This window comes from Piliocolobus tephrosceles, chromosome 10 (assembly GCF_002776525.5).
Source record: "Piliocolobus tephrosceles isolate RC106 chromosome 10, ASM277652v3, whole genome shotgun sequence".
Classification (NCBI taxonomy): Eukaryota; Metazoa; Chordata; class Mammalia; order Primates; family Cercopithecidae; genus Piliocolobus; species Piliocolobus tephrosceles.
The window spans coordinates 99,361,712-99,377,972 of record NC_045443.1 but is presented as its reverse complement, the minus strand read 5'-3'; the positions used below and the strand labels follow the sequence as shown (position 1 = coordinate 99,377,972).

At 40.4% G+C, this 16,261-nt stretch overlaps 1 protein-coding gene and 1 pseudogene across 1 annotated transcript in view; both read left to right on the top strand.

The window, feature by feature from the left end:
- The window catches only part of GNPTAB (N-acetylglucosamine-1-phosphate transferase subunits alpha and beta), an 85,797-nt gene that overhangs the window by 17,289 nt on the left and 52,247 nt on the right, over nt 1-16,261 (top strand). The window contains exon 2 of the mRNA XM_023187173.1: nt 15,070-15,155. Coding sequence (XP_023042941.1) covers nt 15,070-15,155 — 86 coding nt within the window. The remainder of the gene's footprint in view (nt 1-15,069; nt 15,156-16,261) is intronic.
- Nucleotides 15,303-15,415, top strand: LOC111539011 (annotated as a pseudogene).

Sequence of the window (16,261 nt, the reverse complement as noted above, 5' to 3'; positions counted from 1 at the left end):
ACAAAAAAAAAAAAAAAAAAAAAAAAAAAAGAGTGTGTAGCACCTCCCCCTTGGCTCTCTTCCTCATTCCCTCTGGCCATGTAAGATGATGTGCCAGCTTCAGCTTCCCCTTTGCCTTCTGCCATGATTGTAAGTTTCCTGAGGCCTCCCAGCAGTGCTTTCTGTACATCCTGCAGAACTGTGAGTCAATTAAACCTCTTTTAATTAGAAATTACTTAATCTTAGGTAGTTCTTTATAGCAATGCAAGAACAGACTAATCCATAGGGATAGAGTAAAAAAGAAAAAAAAAATTATGTGAAATTTAAATGTCAGTTTCTGTAATTTAAGTTTCATTGGAACACAGCCATGTGCGTTTATTTACATGCTGTCTGTGGCTCTTTTCACATTACAGTGGCCGCATTAAATAGCTGAGACAGAAACTGTATGGCCTGCAAAGTCTACGATGTTACTATTTGGTCTTTTACAGAGAAAGATTTCCAGTCCTTGATTTACAGTGGCAATTACTTGCTCTCTGGATGTGCAGGTCATTGGTTAACTGATTGGGGTTGGACTTGGTTGGCTCTGCTCCACTGGTCCCTCCCTCATCCTCCAGGGACCAGCAAGCAAACCTGGTCAGTTCTTCTCAAGGCAAAGGTAGAGGCCGAGAGATCCTCTAGATACTGGCAAACGCTTCTGAGGTGTACGCTCAAAACTGCTGCAGTCACCGTCTTTTCCTTTGAAGGCATTCAACTTTTCTTGTCTTAGGAGCTTTGTACTGCCTGTTCCATGAGCAGGAGAGCACTCCCCCCAGATCATCTGGTGACAGGCTTTCTTGTCACATAGGTCTCAGCTGTAACACTTCACTTGGGCCTTCCCCACCACCTGTCCTAAAGCAGCCTTTTTCCCCAAGTCCTTCTTTATTACATTCCCCTATTTTTCCTTTTTTTAAAAAATAATACTTTTAGTATCAATCTGAAATTATATGTTGATATATATGATTTCTTACCTCTCTCCTTTAAAATGTAGGTTCTGTGGGAGCAGGGGCCTTTCTGTCTTGTTCACCACTGTATTTTTGGCCCCTGGAAAGCTGGCACCTAGAAGTAAGCTGAGCGCAGAAATATTTTTTTCTACTATCTAAATATGGAAAGGTCACCCCTGGTGAGCAGTTTCTAAATTTGACCTTAAAAGAAAGAATGTGAATTTAGTTTATATATATGTATGTGTGTATATGTGAAGTTGGAGTAGACTTTACATTTTAGAGCAGTTTTAGGTTTACAGAAAAATTATATAGAAGATACAGGAAATTCCCATATACCCCCTCCCCTAAATAGTTTTCCATATTTTTTTAATAGGCTTGGTTTATTTACTTATTATTATTTTTAGAGACTGGATCTTGCTCTGTTGCCCAGGCTGGAGTGCAGGTGTACAGTCAGCTCACTGCAGCCTTGAACTCCTGGATTCAAGAGATCTTCCTTCCTTCAGCCTCCCAAGTAGCTAGGTGTACAGACACACACCACACCTTTTTTTTTTTTTCTTTTCTTTCTTTTTTTTTGTAGAGACTGAGTCTCACTATATTGAACTCCTGGTCTGAAGGGATTCTCCTGCCTTAGCCTCCCAAAGCACTGGGATTACAGGTGTGAATCACCATACCTGGCCTGTTTCCCCTAAAAACATCTTGCATCAGTGTGTTACATTTGTTACAGTTGGCAAATCAATATTGACAGATTTTTTATTAACTAATGTACATAGATTACACTACGATTCATTCTTCATTTTATACAGTTCTGTGGGTTTTGACAAAAGCATAATGTGCTGTGTCTACCACTATAGTATTGTACAGAATAGTTTCACTGCCCTACAGTTGTTCTTGCTCTGTGCTTCACCTGTTCATTCCCATCTCCTTCCTCCCCATTGGCAACCACTGATCTTTCTGCTGTGTCTGTAATCAGGCCTTTTCCAGAATGTTATTTCTTAGAATCACATAATATGTAACCTTTCCAGTTTGCTTCTTTCCCTTAGTAATATTCATTTAAGTTTCCTCTATGTCTTTTCATGACTTGATCGATCTTCTCTTTGCAGCACTGAATAATATTCCATTGTCTGGTGCCATTCACCTTTTGAAAGACTCTTGATTGCTTCCAATTTGGTGCAATTATGAGTAAAGCTGCTGTATACATTTATGTGCACATTTTTATATGGACATAATTTTTCAACTCAATTAGGTAAATACTTAGAGACATGACTGTGATAAGCCTATGTTTAGCTTTGTGAGACACTGCCAAACTGTCTTCCAAAGTGGCTGCACCATTTGAATTCCCACCAACAACCAGTGAGAATTCCTGTTGCTTCACCTTTCCTGACTTGGTGTTGTCAGTGTTTTGGATTTTAGCCATTCCATTACGTGTGTAGTGGTATCTCATTGCTGTCTTAATTTGTTATTCCCTAATGACATGTGATGTTGAGCATCATTTTATATACTTGTTTACCATCTGTATATTTTTTTTGGTTGGATATCTTCAGATTTTTTTTGCCCAGTTTTTAATTGGGTTGTTTGTTTCCTTATTGTTGAATTTTAAGAATTCTTTGTACATTTTGGATACCAGTCCCTTATCAGATATGTGTCTTACAAATATTTTTTCTCAGTCAATAGTTATCTTTTCATTCTTTTAACAGTGTCTCCCAGAGCAGAGCAGAAGTTTTTTTGAGATGGAGTTTACTCTTGTTGCCCAGGCTGGAGTGCAGTGGTGATTTCTTGGCTCACTGCAACCTTCGTCTCCTGGGTTCAGGTGATTGTCCTGCCTTGGCCTCCCAAGTAGCTGGGGTTACAGGCATGTGTCACCACGCCTGGCTAATTTTGTATTTTTAGTAGAAAGATGGTGTTTCTCTATGTTGGCCAGGCTGGTCTCGAACTCCAGACCCCAGGTGATCCACTCACCTCAGCCTCCCAAAGTGCTGGGTTTACAGACATGAGCCACCATGTCCAGCCAGAAGTTTTTAATTAGTACAACTGATCAGTCTTTTTCTCACCTATGGATTGTACTTTTGGTGTTGTATCCAAAAAGTTACCATCAAATCCAAGGTCACCTAGATTTTCATTGTTTTGGAGACAAGATCTTGCTCTGTCATCCAGGCTGGAGTACAGTGGCACAAACACGACTCACTGCAGCCTCCACCTCCTGAGTTCAAGTGTTCCTCTCACCTCAGCTTCCTGAGTAGCTGGGTCCACAGGGGCATGCCACTATGCCCAGCTTTAAATTTTTTTTTTGTAGAGGTGGGTCTCACTTTGTTGCCCAGGCTGGTCTCAAACTCCTGGGCTCAAGCAGTCCTCCCTCCTTGGCCTCCTAAAGTGTTGGGATTGCAGGCATGAGCCACCATGCCCAGCCATGTAACTTTAGAGTCAGTTTGTCTATAGCCACAAAATAACTTGCTGAAATTTTGAGTTTGCATTGAATCTGTTAGTCAAATTGGGAAGAACTGACATCTTAACAATATCGAGCCTTCCTGTCTATGAACATGGAATTTCATTTAGATCTTCTTAGATTGTTTTCATTGGCTTTCTGTAGTTTTCTTCACAAAGATTTCATACATATTCATACATATTTTGTTAGAGTTATGCCTGTGCATTTCTTGTTTTTCTTTTTTAGCTGGGGGTGCTGACCTAAATTGTATTGTGTTTTTTAGTTTTAAATTCCAATTGTTCATTGTTGGTTATAGGAAAGAACTTGACTTTTGTGTGTTAACTTTGTTTTTATTTGCTTTTTGAGAGAGAGTCTTACTGTTGCACAGGCTAGAGTACAGTGGTGCTATCGTGCCTCCGTCTACTGAGTAGCTGGGACTACAAGTGTGAGCCACCACACCTGGCTAATTATTGTATTTTTAGTAGAGATGGAGTTTCACCATGTTGGCCAGGCTGGTCTTGAACTCTTGACCTCAGGTGATCCACTAACCTGGGCCTCCAAAAGTGTTGGGATTACAGCTGTGAGCCACCGTGCTGGCCCTGTATGTTAACTTTGAATCCTGCAGTCTTACTATATTTGCTTATTTGTTTCAGATTTTTTTTGTTGTTGATTCTTTGGGGTTTTCTACATGGACAATCATGTCATCTGTGAACAAAGACAGTTTTATATTTTTTCTTCTACTCAAACCAAGACAGTTTTATTTCATCCTTCTCAATCTGTTTACCTTTTATTTCCTTTTTTTGTCTTACTGCATCAGCTAGGACTTCAGGTACGATTTTGAATAAGAATGGTGATGGGGGGAGGAATCCACCCTTGTCTTGTTCCTGGTTTTAGGAGGAAAGCATGTAGTTTCTCATCACTAAGTATAATATTAGGTGAAACTTTTTTGGTGGATGTTCTTTATCAAATTGAGGAAGTTCTCCTGTATTCCTAGTTTGCTGAAAGTTTTTATCATAAATTAATGTTGGATTGTCAAATGCTTTTTCTGCATCTATTGGTATGGTCACACAATTTTTCTTTTTTACCTTGTTGATGTGAAGGATTTTATTAATTGATTTTTGATTGTTAAACCAGGCCTGTATACCTGGGATGAATCCCACTTGGTTGTGGTAAATAATTCTTTTTATATATTGTTGGATTTGATTTGATATATTTTATTGAGGGTTTTCACATCTGTGTTCCTGAGAAAAGTTTCCTTTCTTGTAATGTCTTTGCCTTGTTTTGGTATTAGGGTAATTGTGGCCTCAGAATGAATTAGGAAGTGTTCCCTCTGCTTCTGTTTTCTAGAAGAGATTGTAGAGGAGTGGTATCGTTTTTTTTTTCCCTTAAATATTTGGTAAAATTCACCAGCGAAACCATCTGGGTTTGGGGCTTTCTATTTTGGAATTTTATTAATTATTGATTCAAAATTTTTTGTAGATGTAGCCCTATTCAGATGACCTTTTCTTTTTTGAGTTTTGGATCGTATGTTTCAAGGAGTTGGTCCATTTCATCCGAATTATAAAATCCGTGGAGATAGAGTTGTTCACAATCCGCCTTTATTTTTTTAGCAGGGAGGGTATTGTAGTGATTTACTTTTCTTTTAAATTATTGTGGTTAAACATATATAACATAAAATTTGCCATTTTAGCTATTTTTAGTTGTATAACTCAGTGGCATTAGTTACATATACAAAGTTGTGCAACCATCACCACTGTCTATTTCGAAAACTTTTTCATCGCCCCAAACATGAACTTTGTAACCATGAAATTCCTCATTCATCTCTTCCTTTAGCTCCTGGTTGCCTCTAATCTACTTTCTGTTTCTTTGGATTTGCCTGTTCTGGATGTTTTATATAATGGAATCACACAATATTTGTCTTTTTGTTTTTTGTTATTATTCTGGCAGTTTTGGCTTGTTTGTCTATGTTTACATGAGGAAAGAAAAATTGTAGCAGCCTGTTCCACCATTTTGCTGATGTCAGGCTCCAGACTGATAGTTTTGATTGTTGCTTTTCTAATATAATATTTTATCAAACACTTTATCCCTTGACTACTTTGTAATGCTCCACAAAGGAAGAAACTTTGTTTTGGTCATTGCTGTGTCTAGAATGATGCCACATAGTGTTTATTGACTGAGATAATTAAGTTACTGTGTTTTAAATGATTGTTTGAAAGTGTGATTTTTAATAGCTTTATCATATTTATATGAATGTACCATAATTATTTACTCAATTTCCTGTTTAAGTTTTAGATCATGTTTCATGATCTAAACATTAGATCATTTCATTTTTATTTTTATCGGTAATAATGGTGATTATCATACAGAAGCCTTTGGGTGGATCTATGATAATTTCCTTGGCATATGTTTCTTGTAGTGGAATTAACCAGATAAATAGGCATGAACATTTATTTCTTTGTTTCTTTGGTACATACTGCCAATTGCTCCTCAAGAAAGGAGCAATTTTTTAAAATGGCTTGGCAGCTATTTTTTTAAAAAAATAACATTCTTGGCCTGGCTCAGGCCTGAATCCCAGCATTTTGGGAGGCAGAAGCAGGCAGATTGCTTGAGCCCAGGAGTTTGAGACCAACCTGGGCAATGTGATGAAACCCTGTCTCTACAAAAAAATCCAAAAATGAGCCAGGCATAGTGATGTGCACCTGTCGTCCCGGCTACTCAGGAGGCTGAGATGGGAGGATCGCTTGAGCCTAGGCTCAGTACGTCAAGGCTGCAGTGAACCTTGATGACGCCACTGCACTCCAGCCTGGGTGACAGAGCAAGACCCTGTCTCAAAACAAAAACATTCTTTTCACCTTTTATGACTTTCTAGCATTTCAAATCCGTTTTTTATAAGGCCTCTTCTTGGTGTATTTTAAAAATATCTAGGTAACAGTAAGAGATAAAATTCATTTGTTAGTGGAGGTAAATACAATGAGTTTCACAAACAGATATTGTGCAAAACTTCATTTCAGTAAACTTTTTAATGACAATTTTGGAAAAATAAGATTTGACAATGTTAATTTGACTAGTTTGGCTTCTGGTTTACTAATTATACTGAAAGTCTATACCAAGTTAAACCATTTTTTTGTTCATATGTTGGTTGTATTTTTGTCACGTGATGTATTTTAATTCTTTGCTTCATATTTGTCTCCTCAGTAGTCTGTGAGCCCCTTGTGGGGTGTAATAAGTTCAGTGTTGTATCATCATTTTAATACCTTATACCTCCTATAGTACTTTGTAGTTGCCAGAATATTTTAGTGTATTAATATATCAGCTCACTTGAATTTTCTAACAACTCCTTAGGGGATAAGATAGTATTATTTAAATTTTACAGTTGAAATTTAGGGTTAAATTGACTTGTCTAAAATCACAAAACTGGAGCTTAGGTCCAGTTGTTTTGAATTGCCACCTTGCATACTTTTGTGACAGTTTTTTTTTTTTTTTTTTTTTTGAGACAGAGTCTTGCTCTGTCGCCCAGGCTGGAGTGCAGTGGCACAGTCTCGGCTCACTGCAAGCTCTGCCTCCCGGGTTCACGCCATTCTTCTGCCTCAGCCTCCCGAGTAGCTGGGACTACAGGCGCCCGCCACCACACCAGGCTAATTTTGTTTTTGTATTTTTAGTAGAGACGGGGTTTCACCGTGTTAGCCAGGATGGTCTCGATCTCCTGACCTCGTGATTCGCCCGTCTCGGCCTCCCAAAGTGCTGGGATTACAGGCTTGAGCCACCGCGCCCGGCCGACAGTTTTTAAGGTTTAAATAGCTGCAGCACTAATCAAACTTAGTGCTGTGACCAAAATCTCCATTTCTGTTTGGCCCGTTATGGCGACCACTAACTGCACGTGGCTGTTGAGTGCTTGAAATGTGGCGAGGTGATTAAAGTAGTGAATCTCTTATATTATTTAGTTTACATTTTAAATGATGACTTGTGGCCAGATACCATATTGGACAGCGCAGGTCTACTCTCATAGGTAGAAGAACTATTTGTCAGGACGTTGTAACAACAACTCAAACATTGGCTGCAGAGTAGAGCACTGGATTTAAAGTTCTTCCTGTAGAATTCAGTGATTCTGAAAACTCTAAGCAATGAAACTAGCAACCTAGATATATTCAGAAAGTCGGTTTGAATACTTTTTGAAAGTATTTTTGGTAGTTCGTTGGTGCTTTTTTTTTTTCTCTCTCTTTTCCTTTTAGCCAAGTATGATTGCTAAGGGTTCTTTTTGTTTACTTTTAGATATGACTTTTATATAGTACAGTGCATTGTCAGAGCACAAAGCAATACTTTTGTTTGTTTGTTTTGTTTTTTTGAGAAAGTCTCACTGTCACCCAGGCTGTAGTGCAGTGATGCTGATCTTGGTTCACCGCAACCTCTGGCTCCTGGGCTCAAGCAATTCTCCTGCCAGTGAGTGCTACAACGCTTGGCTAACTTTTTAGTTTTTAGTTTTTTTTTTTTTAATAGAGACAAGGTCTTACTATATTGCCCAGACTGGTCTCGAACTTCCAGGCTCAAGCATTCCTCCTGCCTTGGCCTCCCAAAGTGCTGGGATTACAGGCATGAGCCACCATGCCTGGCCAGTATTCTTAATTCTGACTTCTAATATAATTTTCTTCCCTGCTCCCCAAGTGGCAAATGAATCCTTCCTTTTACTCCACTCCCTTATTTCCATAAAAATCTCAGCTCTCTCTCCATGGAAAAGTCTCTCATGATTATTCCTTTTGTCTAATAGTGTTTGTTATATTTTAATCTGTACTCATTTAAAAGCTACACAGTGGTCCTACATCATTTCATGCCGATAAATGATTAATCCTCAACAGGAACGTCAGCTCCTTGAGGACAAAGCCCTGATTTCCATTTTATCTTCCTTAAAAAAATCTGTTATGTTGCGTTGTCTATTGCTGTAGAGGATCCAAAGAGGGTAGGCGTGGTGTAGAAAAGTGTCTGAGTTTAATTAATGTTTGACTAAATAGTGGTCATCCATCTTCGGTTTGAATCATTTCCTTTAATTTATGTGAAGAGAAGAAATCATCCCTGTGTTACCCATTGAGCTCCTAATTTTTTTAAGTTGTGTTTTATTGCACTAAGCCACTGTGCATTGAGAAAACGGGTGTCTTTAATCAAATGTGATTAGAAATGCTGCTGGTGATCAGCAGATTTTACTTCCTGATTAATATCATAGGAGGAGGAGGTTTAATAGAAAATATAAAGCTTAAAATGTCTTTAATATATCTTAGTCTTTCTTTTAGTGCCTGAATGCAAAACACATTTTGTTTTCAGGGATAAACTAGGGAGACTTTTGTAATCTAGGAACATGGTACATTTATCTTTTCTTTTTCCCTTGTTGGAGGGAAGATAAGGTTAGAGGGACCTTGATTCTGAGGCAGCTTCTAAGGCCTCTTGGCATGTTAAAGTGCCAGTCTTTGCGGTATCACTTTCTGAGTCCACTTGCTAGACTTTTGAGCCTTTTTTTTTTAAACTCAGCCTAATTCCCTGGAGATTCATTAAAGTTGATGAGAGATTCCATCTTTTTCAGCACTCTTTTTGAGTCCTGGCTTCTTACAGAAGTGGCGTAGCCCAGGAGGTCTCCTCATAGTGTTATGTCTGGGAGTCTCCATCTGCTGTAAGTGGAGATTAAGGATTTTAGTGGTTTTCTTTTTAGTATTGTCCTCAAGGGTGCTGGCAAGCTGATTTGCCAAATTAACTAGATCAGAAGTGGGCATAGTTTCCCATTCTGTTCGGGCCCTTTTGACAAGCTGGGAGAGTTCTCAAGAAAGGCTGTTCACTAACATGGAATAAAAGGCTACTTGAATAGATTCAACATTTTCTTTAAATACAACCTGCAGCGTACTGTAATAGTTGTACATAAGGTTCTTGGGCACAGACCTGGAGATTTTTCCAGGGTAAGGCTTTAGGAAGAGCCTCGAGAATAGACTTGTGGAGTGTTTTGTTTTTGTTTGGTTTTGTTTTTTCTTCTTCTATACCTTTGACTCTATCCATAGTCTTTAGGGGTGTTTTTGTCTAAATCCCCCTCAGGATCATGCCAGTGAGCCTTGACCATCCAGTGTTGTGCCTGACCTTCACTGACGAGAATGTGAACCACCTGTTGTGGGTGAGAAACCCTGGCTGATAACCCTAAGTTACTATGTTGAATTAATCAGCAAATTGGTGAGGATCCCCAGTAACCTCTGGAAGTTCCCTGGCAATGGCATGAAATTCAGCCTTGCTCCAAAGAACAAAAGAAATTTGGGGTCTAGAGGAATTGTCAATGAGTTTAATTTTCATTTCTTTCTTCTTCTTTCTTTCCTCTCTCTCTCTCTTTTTTTTTTTTTTTTAAGAGACAGGGTCTTGCTCTGTCATCCGGGCTGAGTGTTATGTTATGATCATGGCTCACTTCAGCCTCCAACTCTTGGGCTAAAGTGATTCTCCCACCTTACCCTCCCAAGTAGCTGAGACTACAGACATGCACCATGCCTGGCTAATTGGTTTGTGATTTTTTTTTTCTTTTTTTTTTTTTTTTTTAGAGACAGGATCTCTGTATGTTGCCCAGGCTGGCCATGAACTTCTGACTTCAAGCCATCCTCCAGAAGGCCTCCTGAGTAGCTGGACTCCAGGTGTGTGCCACCATGCCTGGCTAATTAAATTTTTTTTTTTTTGTCTGTAAAGACAAGGTCTTACTATGTTGCCCCAGCTGGTCTTGAATGCCTGACTTCTTGGCCTTGCAAAGTGCTGGAATTACAGAATGAGCTACCACGCTCAGGCTAGTTTAAGCAAATTGTTTTTTTTTTCACTTTTTTCCTTCATACAGCCTCCTTTAACTTTAAAGGGACAGATTTTGGCAGACCAGAGAAAGGCGAACAGAGAGAAAAGAAGGAAGGGGAAGTCTCATCTGTTCCAGAGAGGAAAGAGTTTGAGTCCTTAAGGCCTTGTTCTTTTTTTAATTTTTTTTCCAGCTTTTTTTTTTTGAGACAGGGTCTCCTGTCACCCAGGCTAGAGCACCGTGGCACAGTAAATGCTCACTGCAACCTCCACCTTCTGGGCTCAAGCAATTCTCCTGCCTCAGCCTCCCAGGTAGCTGTGACGACAGGTGCGTGCCACCACGCCTGGCTAATTTTTTGGTGTTGTAGAGACAGGGTTTTGCCATGTTACCCATGCTGGTCTCGAGCTCCTGGGCTCAAGTGATCCACCTACCTCTGCCTCCCAAAGTGCTGGGATTAAAGGTGTGAGCCACTATGTCTGGCCTTTTTTTGTTTTGAGACAGGGTCTCTTTCTGTCACCTGGACTGGAGTGCAGTGATGCAGTCATGGCTCACTGCAGCCTCCACCTCTTGGGCTCAAATAATACTCCAGACTCAGCCACCTGAGTAGCTGGGACTACAGGTGTGTGCCACTATGCCTGGCCAATTTTTAATTTTTTTGTAGACATGAGGTCTCACTATGTTACCCAGACTGGTCTTGAACTTCTGGCCTCAAGTGATTCTCCCACCTCACCCTCTGAAACTGCTGGCTTTACAGGCATCAGCCACCTGGTCCTTGTTTTTTCTTAACTGTTTATCTTAATTAATTTTGAGATTCTGTGTTGTAGAGAGGCAATTTTAGGACCCTGAGTGTGCTTAGAAGCTTCAAGGTACCAATTAAAGTATGCCTCCCGCTCAGATTTTTAATTATAGGACTGCTGTCTTCTATTTTTTTTTTCTTTTGAGATGGAGCCTCGCTCTGTCACCCAGGTTAGAGTGCAGTGGCGCGATCTCAGCTTACTACAACCTCCGCCTCCCAGGTTCAAGCGATTCTCCTGCCTTAGCCTCCTGAGTAGCTGGGATTACAGGCACCTGCCACCACGCCTGGCTGATTTTTGTTTTTGTATTTTTAGTAGTGATGGGGTTTCACCATGTTGGTTAGGCTGATCTCGAACTCCTGACCTCGAGTGATCCTCCCTCCATGGCCTCCCAAAGTGCTGGGATTACAGGCCTGAGCCACTGGGCCTGGCCCTGATTTTGTTCTAAGAAAGACAAGTTTGTGGACTCAAAAGATCTCCAGGATGGCCATCCAAATTAGTTTTGATGTTCTCTATCCATTGATTTAAAATTGTTCACAAGAGAAGACCATAATTTTTTTTTAATTAAAAATTTTTTTGTAACAGGGAAAAAATAGAGATGAGGTTTTACTATGTTGCCCAGGCTGGTCTTGAGCTCCTGGGCTCAGACAATCCTCCCAACTCAGCCTCCCAAAGTGCTAGGACTACAGGTGTGAGCCACCACACCTGGCCAAAGACCATAATTTTTGAACATGTAGCTAGCTGGCAGGGGTCCCAGGAGGGGGACTTTGATTACATGCTTTTTTCGGCTTCTCATTAATGTCCCAAGAGCAAAATAAGAACCCTATAAGCCCTGTCAGGGAATGTTTGGGGTTTGGACCAGGGTCCCACAAACTAAAGTACACGTGCAAGTGTATGGAAACAAGTTAGAACAAAACCAAAACCAAAAGTTCTGTCTGTTGGGGTTCTCTTCCACAGTGTTGACAGTCCTTTATCCATAGAGTACGATAATGAGCATTAAAGATCTTTATGCCCTTCCCCGTAACCCCCCTACCCCAAATCTAGAGGCTTATTAGAGAGATACTGTGTTTTAGGGCAAGTAGACCACTTCAGTGCCTTCAGTGTTAAACTCATGGGGTTCTGGGTGGCCATGGGCATTGTCCAATCAAAAGAACTTTAAAAGGCGGTACCTTACTGGCAAGGTACTTCCTGACTTCAGAGACAATGCGTCAAAGGAACCAGTCCAGTAAAAGAGCTCTTGTTCAGGTCTTCTTGTTGTACAACCAAAACACTGACTGTTGGTGTTAATCTTTTTCCATCAAGCCTTGGGGGTTAGCAGCATTACAGATAGGAAAGCCTGACAGCATTTGCACAAAACAGTAGAGTCAGCCTGTCCCTTCCCTTCCTGCTTTAAATCTTGATGCTTGCTTCTCTTCGTTACTAATAAATGTTCTTTGTCACATTTTTCCCATAATTAAATTTCATCAGTATTAAAAACATGTTCAGGCAGATATCCTTTCTCATCAGTGATTTTCTTTGGGAACTGATCTGCTCCTTTTTGGTCCGCAGAAGGTGTTTCTTCTGTTATCTTGACATTTTTAAGCCAAATCTCTTTTTAAAATGATCAAATCATTCTTTGCTGGCATTACATTCTCCTGCTTTAGACCCTTATTGTGCTTTTGCTTTAAGTTGTCATCTAACAACTTTGCTTTTTCTTGCATTATGTTAGTCTATAGGTATGTGTTTCTTATAGCAATTCTGGACCCATGTTAAAGCGCATTTTCAATACAAGATAAAAATGCATTTAGCAAAAAATGCAGTTTTCGAGCTGGCAGTGACAGCTTCACAATGATTCTTAGCTAAATTCATTTGTCTTGAAATGGCCAGCAACCACTGCTGCAGACCTCAATTTATGGTGCATATCAAACCATTCAACTTTTTCTTGTAATGTCATGACTTTCCTCTGCTTCTTGGGAGCACTTCCATTAGCACTAGTGGCACTTTCTGAGTCCCATGGTGTTCTTCACAGTTTACGATATTGCCTTAAATATGAAAAATATGTAAGAAAGATAAGAGATCACTTTTTACGGCAACATGCGATTTACTAGAGAGACAAACTGCTCACATGGAGATAGTGTCACTACAGGTACTCGCAATGCATGAGCTTGCTGCAATAGTAACAGGAGGTGGGTACGAAATTATTGCAGTACAGTATATACTACAGTTGATTTTATTCAGTTATGATTTATTGCTGCATTTTTATGTTTGTTTACATCACTCTCAATTGCAAATGGTACCATGTACAGTCTGTGTTTGTATGTAAAAGTTTTAATATTTTAACTTTTTATAATATAATAAATTTGTGTAAGTTCTAGATAATGAAAACGGAAGTGGTAGGTGCAGCTTCCATGATGTCTCCTAAAAGGCGGGGCATGTCTTTCCCTTTCCTTTCTGTGGCTGGAATGAATTCTAAATGCCTGGGCCCCACAGCCCGTCTGAATGTAGCAGGACCACTTCTTAGGGGCTGTGGAATAGGATGCTGGAGGAAGCCTGGGCAGGAAGGAGGGCATGAGGAGTAGAAAGAAAGGACACACAGAAAGATTAGATAGAAGAGAATGAGCTGGCAAAGGAGATGGAAAAGGAGCCACCAGGGCGACAGGAGGAAAACCAAGAAAACATTTCCACAAAGAGGAACTGGGCAACTGCTATGAATACTTGAGTAAGAGATGAGGAAAATGCTGTTGAGTTTGACAATGTGGGGGCCTTGGTAAGGCCACGAAAATGGTGACAGCATAAGTGATACTGGACTGAGCTGAAGGGTGAATGGGAAAGCAGGAGATGACCTTGAAAGGGACAGAAAATATGGGGTAGAGGGACTCACTGGAATGGATATGGAGTGCAGGGAAGGTGTTCCCAAGGTACGGGAACATGTTTGCCTGCCAGTGGGAATAATCCTATTGAAAGGAAAAGAGAGGCACGGTCTTGAAAACACACAAGTTGATGAGACCCAGAGCAAATAGAGATTGAATGTCTGCAAGGTGGAGGGACACTTCCTCTATGGTAAGAGGAATGAAAAAGAAAATGGGATATATGTGTGGGTAGGTTTATAGATTTAGGGTGCAAACATGAGGGAACTTCTATCTAAAGTTTTCCATTTTCTCCTGACATATTTAGCAAGGTCGTTAGCCGAAACCTCACAGGTAATAAGGTCCTTATCCTCCCATATCTTGTCAGTCCCTTCTGTTTCTTGGTTTTTTGGTTTTTTGAGATGGAGTCTCACTCTGTTGCCCAGGCTGGAGTGCAGTGGCACGATCTTGGCTCACTGCAACCTGTGTCTCCCAGGTTCAAGCGATTCTTCTGTCTCAGCCTCCTGAGTAGCTGGGATTACAGGCGCATGCCACCATGCCCAGCTAATTTTTTGTATATTAGTAGAGAGAGGGTTTCACTATATTGTCCAGGCTGATCTCTAACTCCTGAGCTCAGGAATCCACCCTCCTCAGCCTTCCAAAGTGCTAGGATAACAGGCGTGAGCCACCATGCCCAGACGGTCCCTTCTGTTTCTGCTTGTGTTTGTAAATGCTCTGGGAAGAGTCTTTCTTAAACTTTAGAGGGATTCTAGTAATTGCCTTAAAATCCTTCAGTGCTCCCGAGACACAGAGGGCACGTCACGCTTAGGGCCCAGCTTTCTTTCCTAGACCCATTTCTCAACAGTTATCTACCTGTCCTCTGGACAAAGCCAGCCACACAGTTTCCCTAAAACAATTTGCCCTTGCTGCTTCTCAGCCTTCGAGCATGCTCTTCCAACTGGCTGGCCCAGTCCTTTTTTCCCTACCTGGTGAACTCATTCTTCAAGACCCATTTCAACTACCACATCCTTTTAAACCTCTTTGATTCTGCTACCCCATTCCAAGCATGGTGAGATACTAAGTCTTTTAGTTTGTCCGTGTCAGGAACTATAGCTTATTCAGCTGGATCTAACACAATGTATGTGGTAGGCAGTAAGTGAATACATGAATTTTCATTGCTTTACCCATTTCTCTAGCAATTCTAATGAAATTAAAATTTAATGAAAGTTATATACTCTCAGTCTTCGATACGAAGAAAACGCTGTTTCTTTTTTTGTTCTAGGTGGTTCTGGAATGGAGCCGAGATCAATACCACGTTCTGTTTGATTCCTATAGAGACAATATTGCTGGAAAGTCCTTTCAGAATCGGTGAGATCTATTTTGGAGAAATCTATTATTTGGACCTAAATCATGAGTCATAAATTGCCATCCTGTAAATATGACAGTTTAAGTGGTCTTTCTGAGTTATAGATATGGTTTAACTTACTCAAGAGTATGCCCATCTGATGTGTTCACTTCAGCACATATACTATAAAAAAAAAAAAAAAAGGAACGATACAGAGAAGATTAGTGTGGCCCCTGTGCAAGGGTGACACACCAATTTATGAAGTATTCCATAAAATATTTTTTTAAATAAGGAAAGAAAACATAATATGCCCATCTGAAGAAAGTGTGTTCACCACATTTGGTGGGTGAAAAATCTGATTCACAGAGAGTAATCCCACCTTGTAGTTCATTGGGTATCTTAAATTGCATGATTGCATTTTCTGTCTTCCCAGGTCTGTGAGGTAATGGGAATTTCGTTCCCCTGTAGGATGATGAAACCAGGTGGCTACTACACAGCCAGTTTCTGAGCCCTGGCCAGAATTCTGTTGACAGCGTCCTGTGAACTGAGACCACTCCCCAGTAACCACTGGGCCTGAACCCCACTCCATTGGTCACGCGTTGCTGTTTATCTGTGAGGGAGGAGCAAACAGCCTCATACCTCATAGTGTGTGTGGGTCTTTCTCTTGGAAGGCCAAGCTTCTTAGTGCCGCCATTCTGGTGTACAGCCTTCACCATTTCTTGTCTTTGGGGATTTTTTTTTTCCTCTTCACAAGATAGGCCTCAGAATGGAAACAATTTTTTTTCAACACCCTCCTTCCCTTTTTACAGATGAAATGAATCACACAAGTCCTTTCTGATTTTGTTTCTGTCTTCTCACTATTTTTTTGGTTTGTTTTAGAAAATGTAGCCATTTCATTATAAAAGATGCTATCTTATCCTATCCTATCTTATCTTATCTCATCTTATCTTATCTTTTTTGGGAGATGGAGTTGCACTCTTTCCCAGGCTGGAGTGCAGTGGCGTGATTTCTGCTTACTGCAACCTCCACCTCCTGGGTTCAAGTGATTCTCCTGCCTCAGCCTCCCGAGTAGCTGGGATTACAGGTGTGTGCCACCACACACAGCTAATTTTTGTATTTTTAGTAGAGA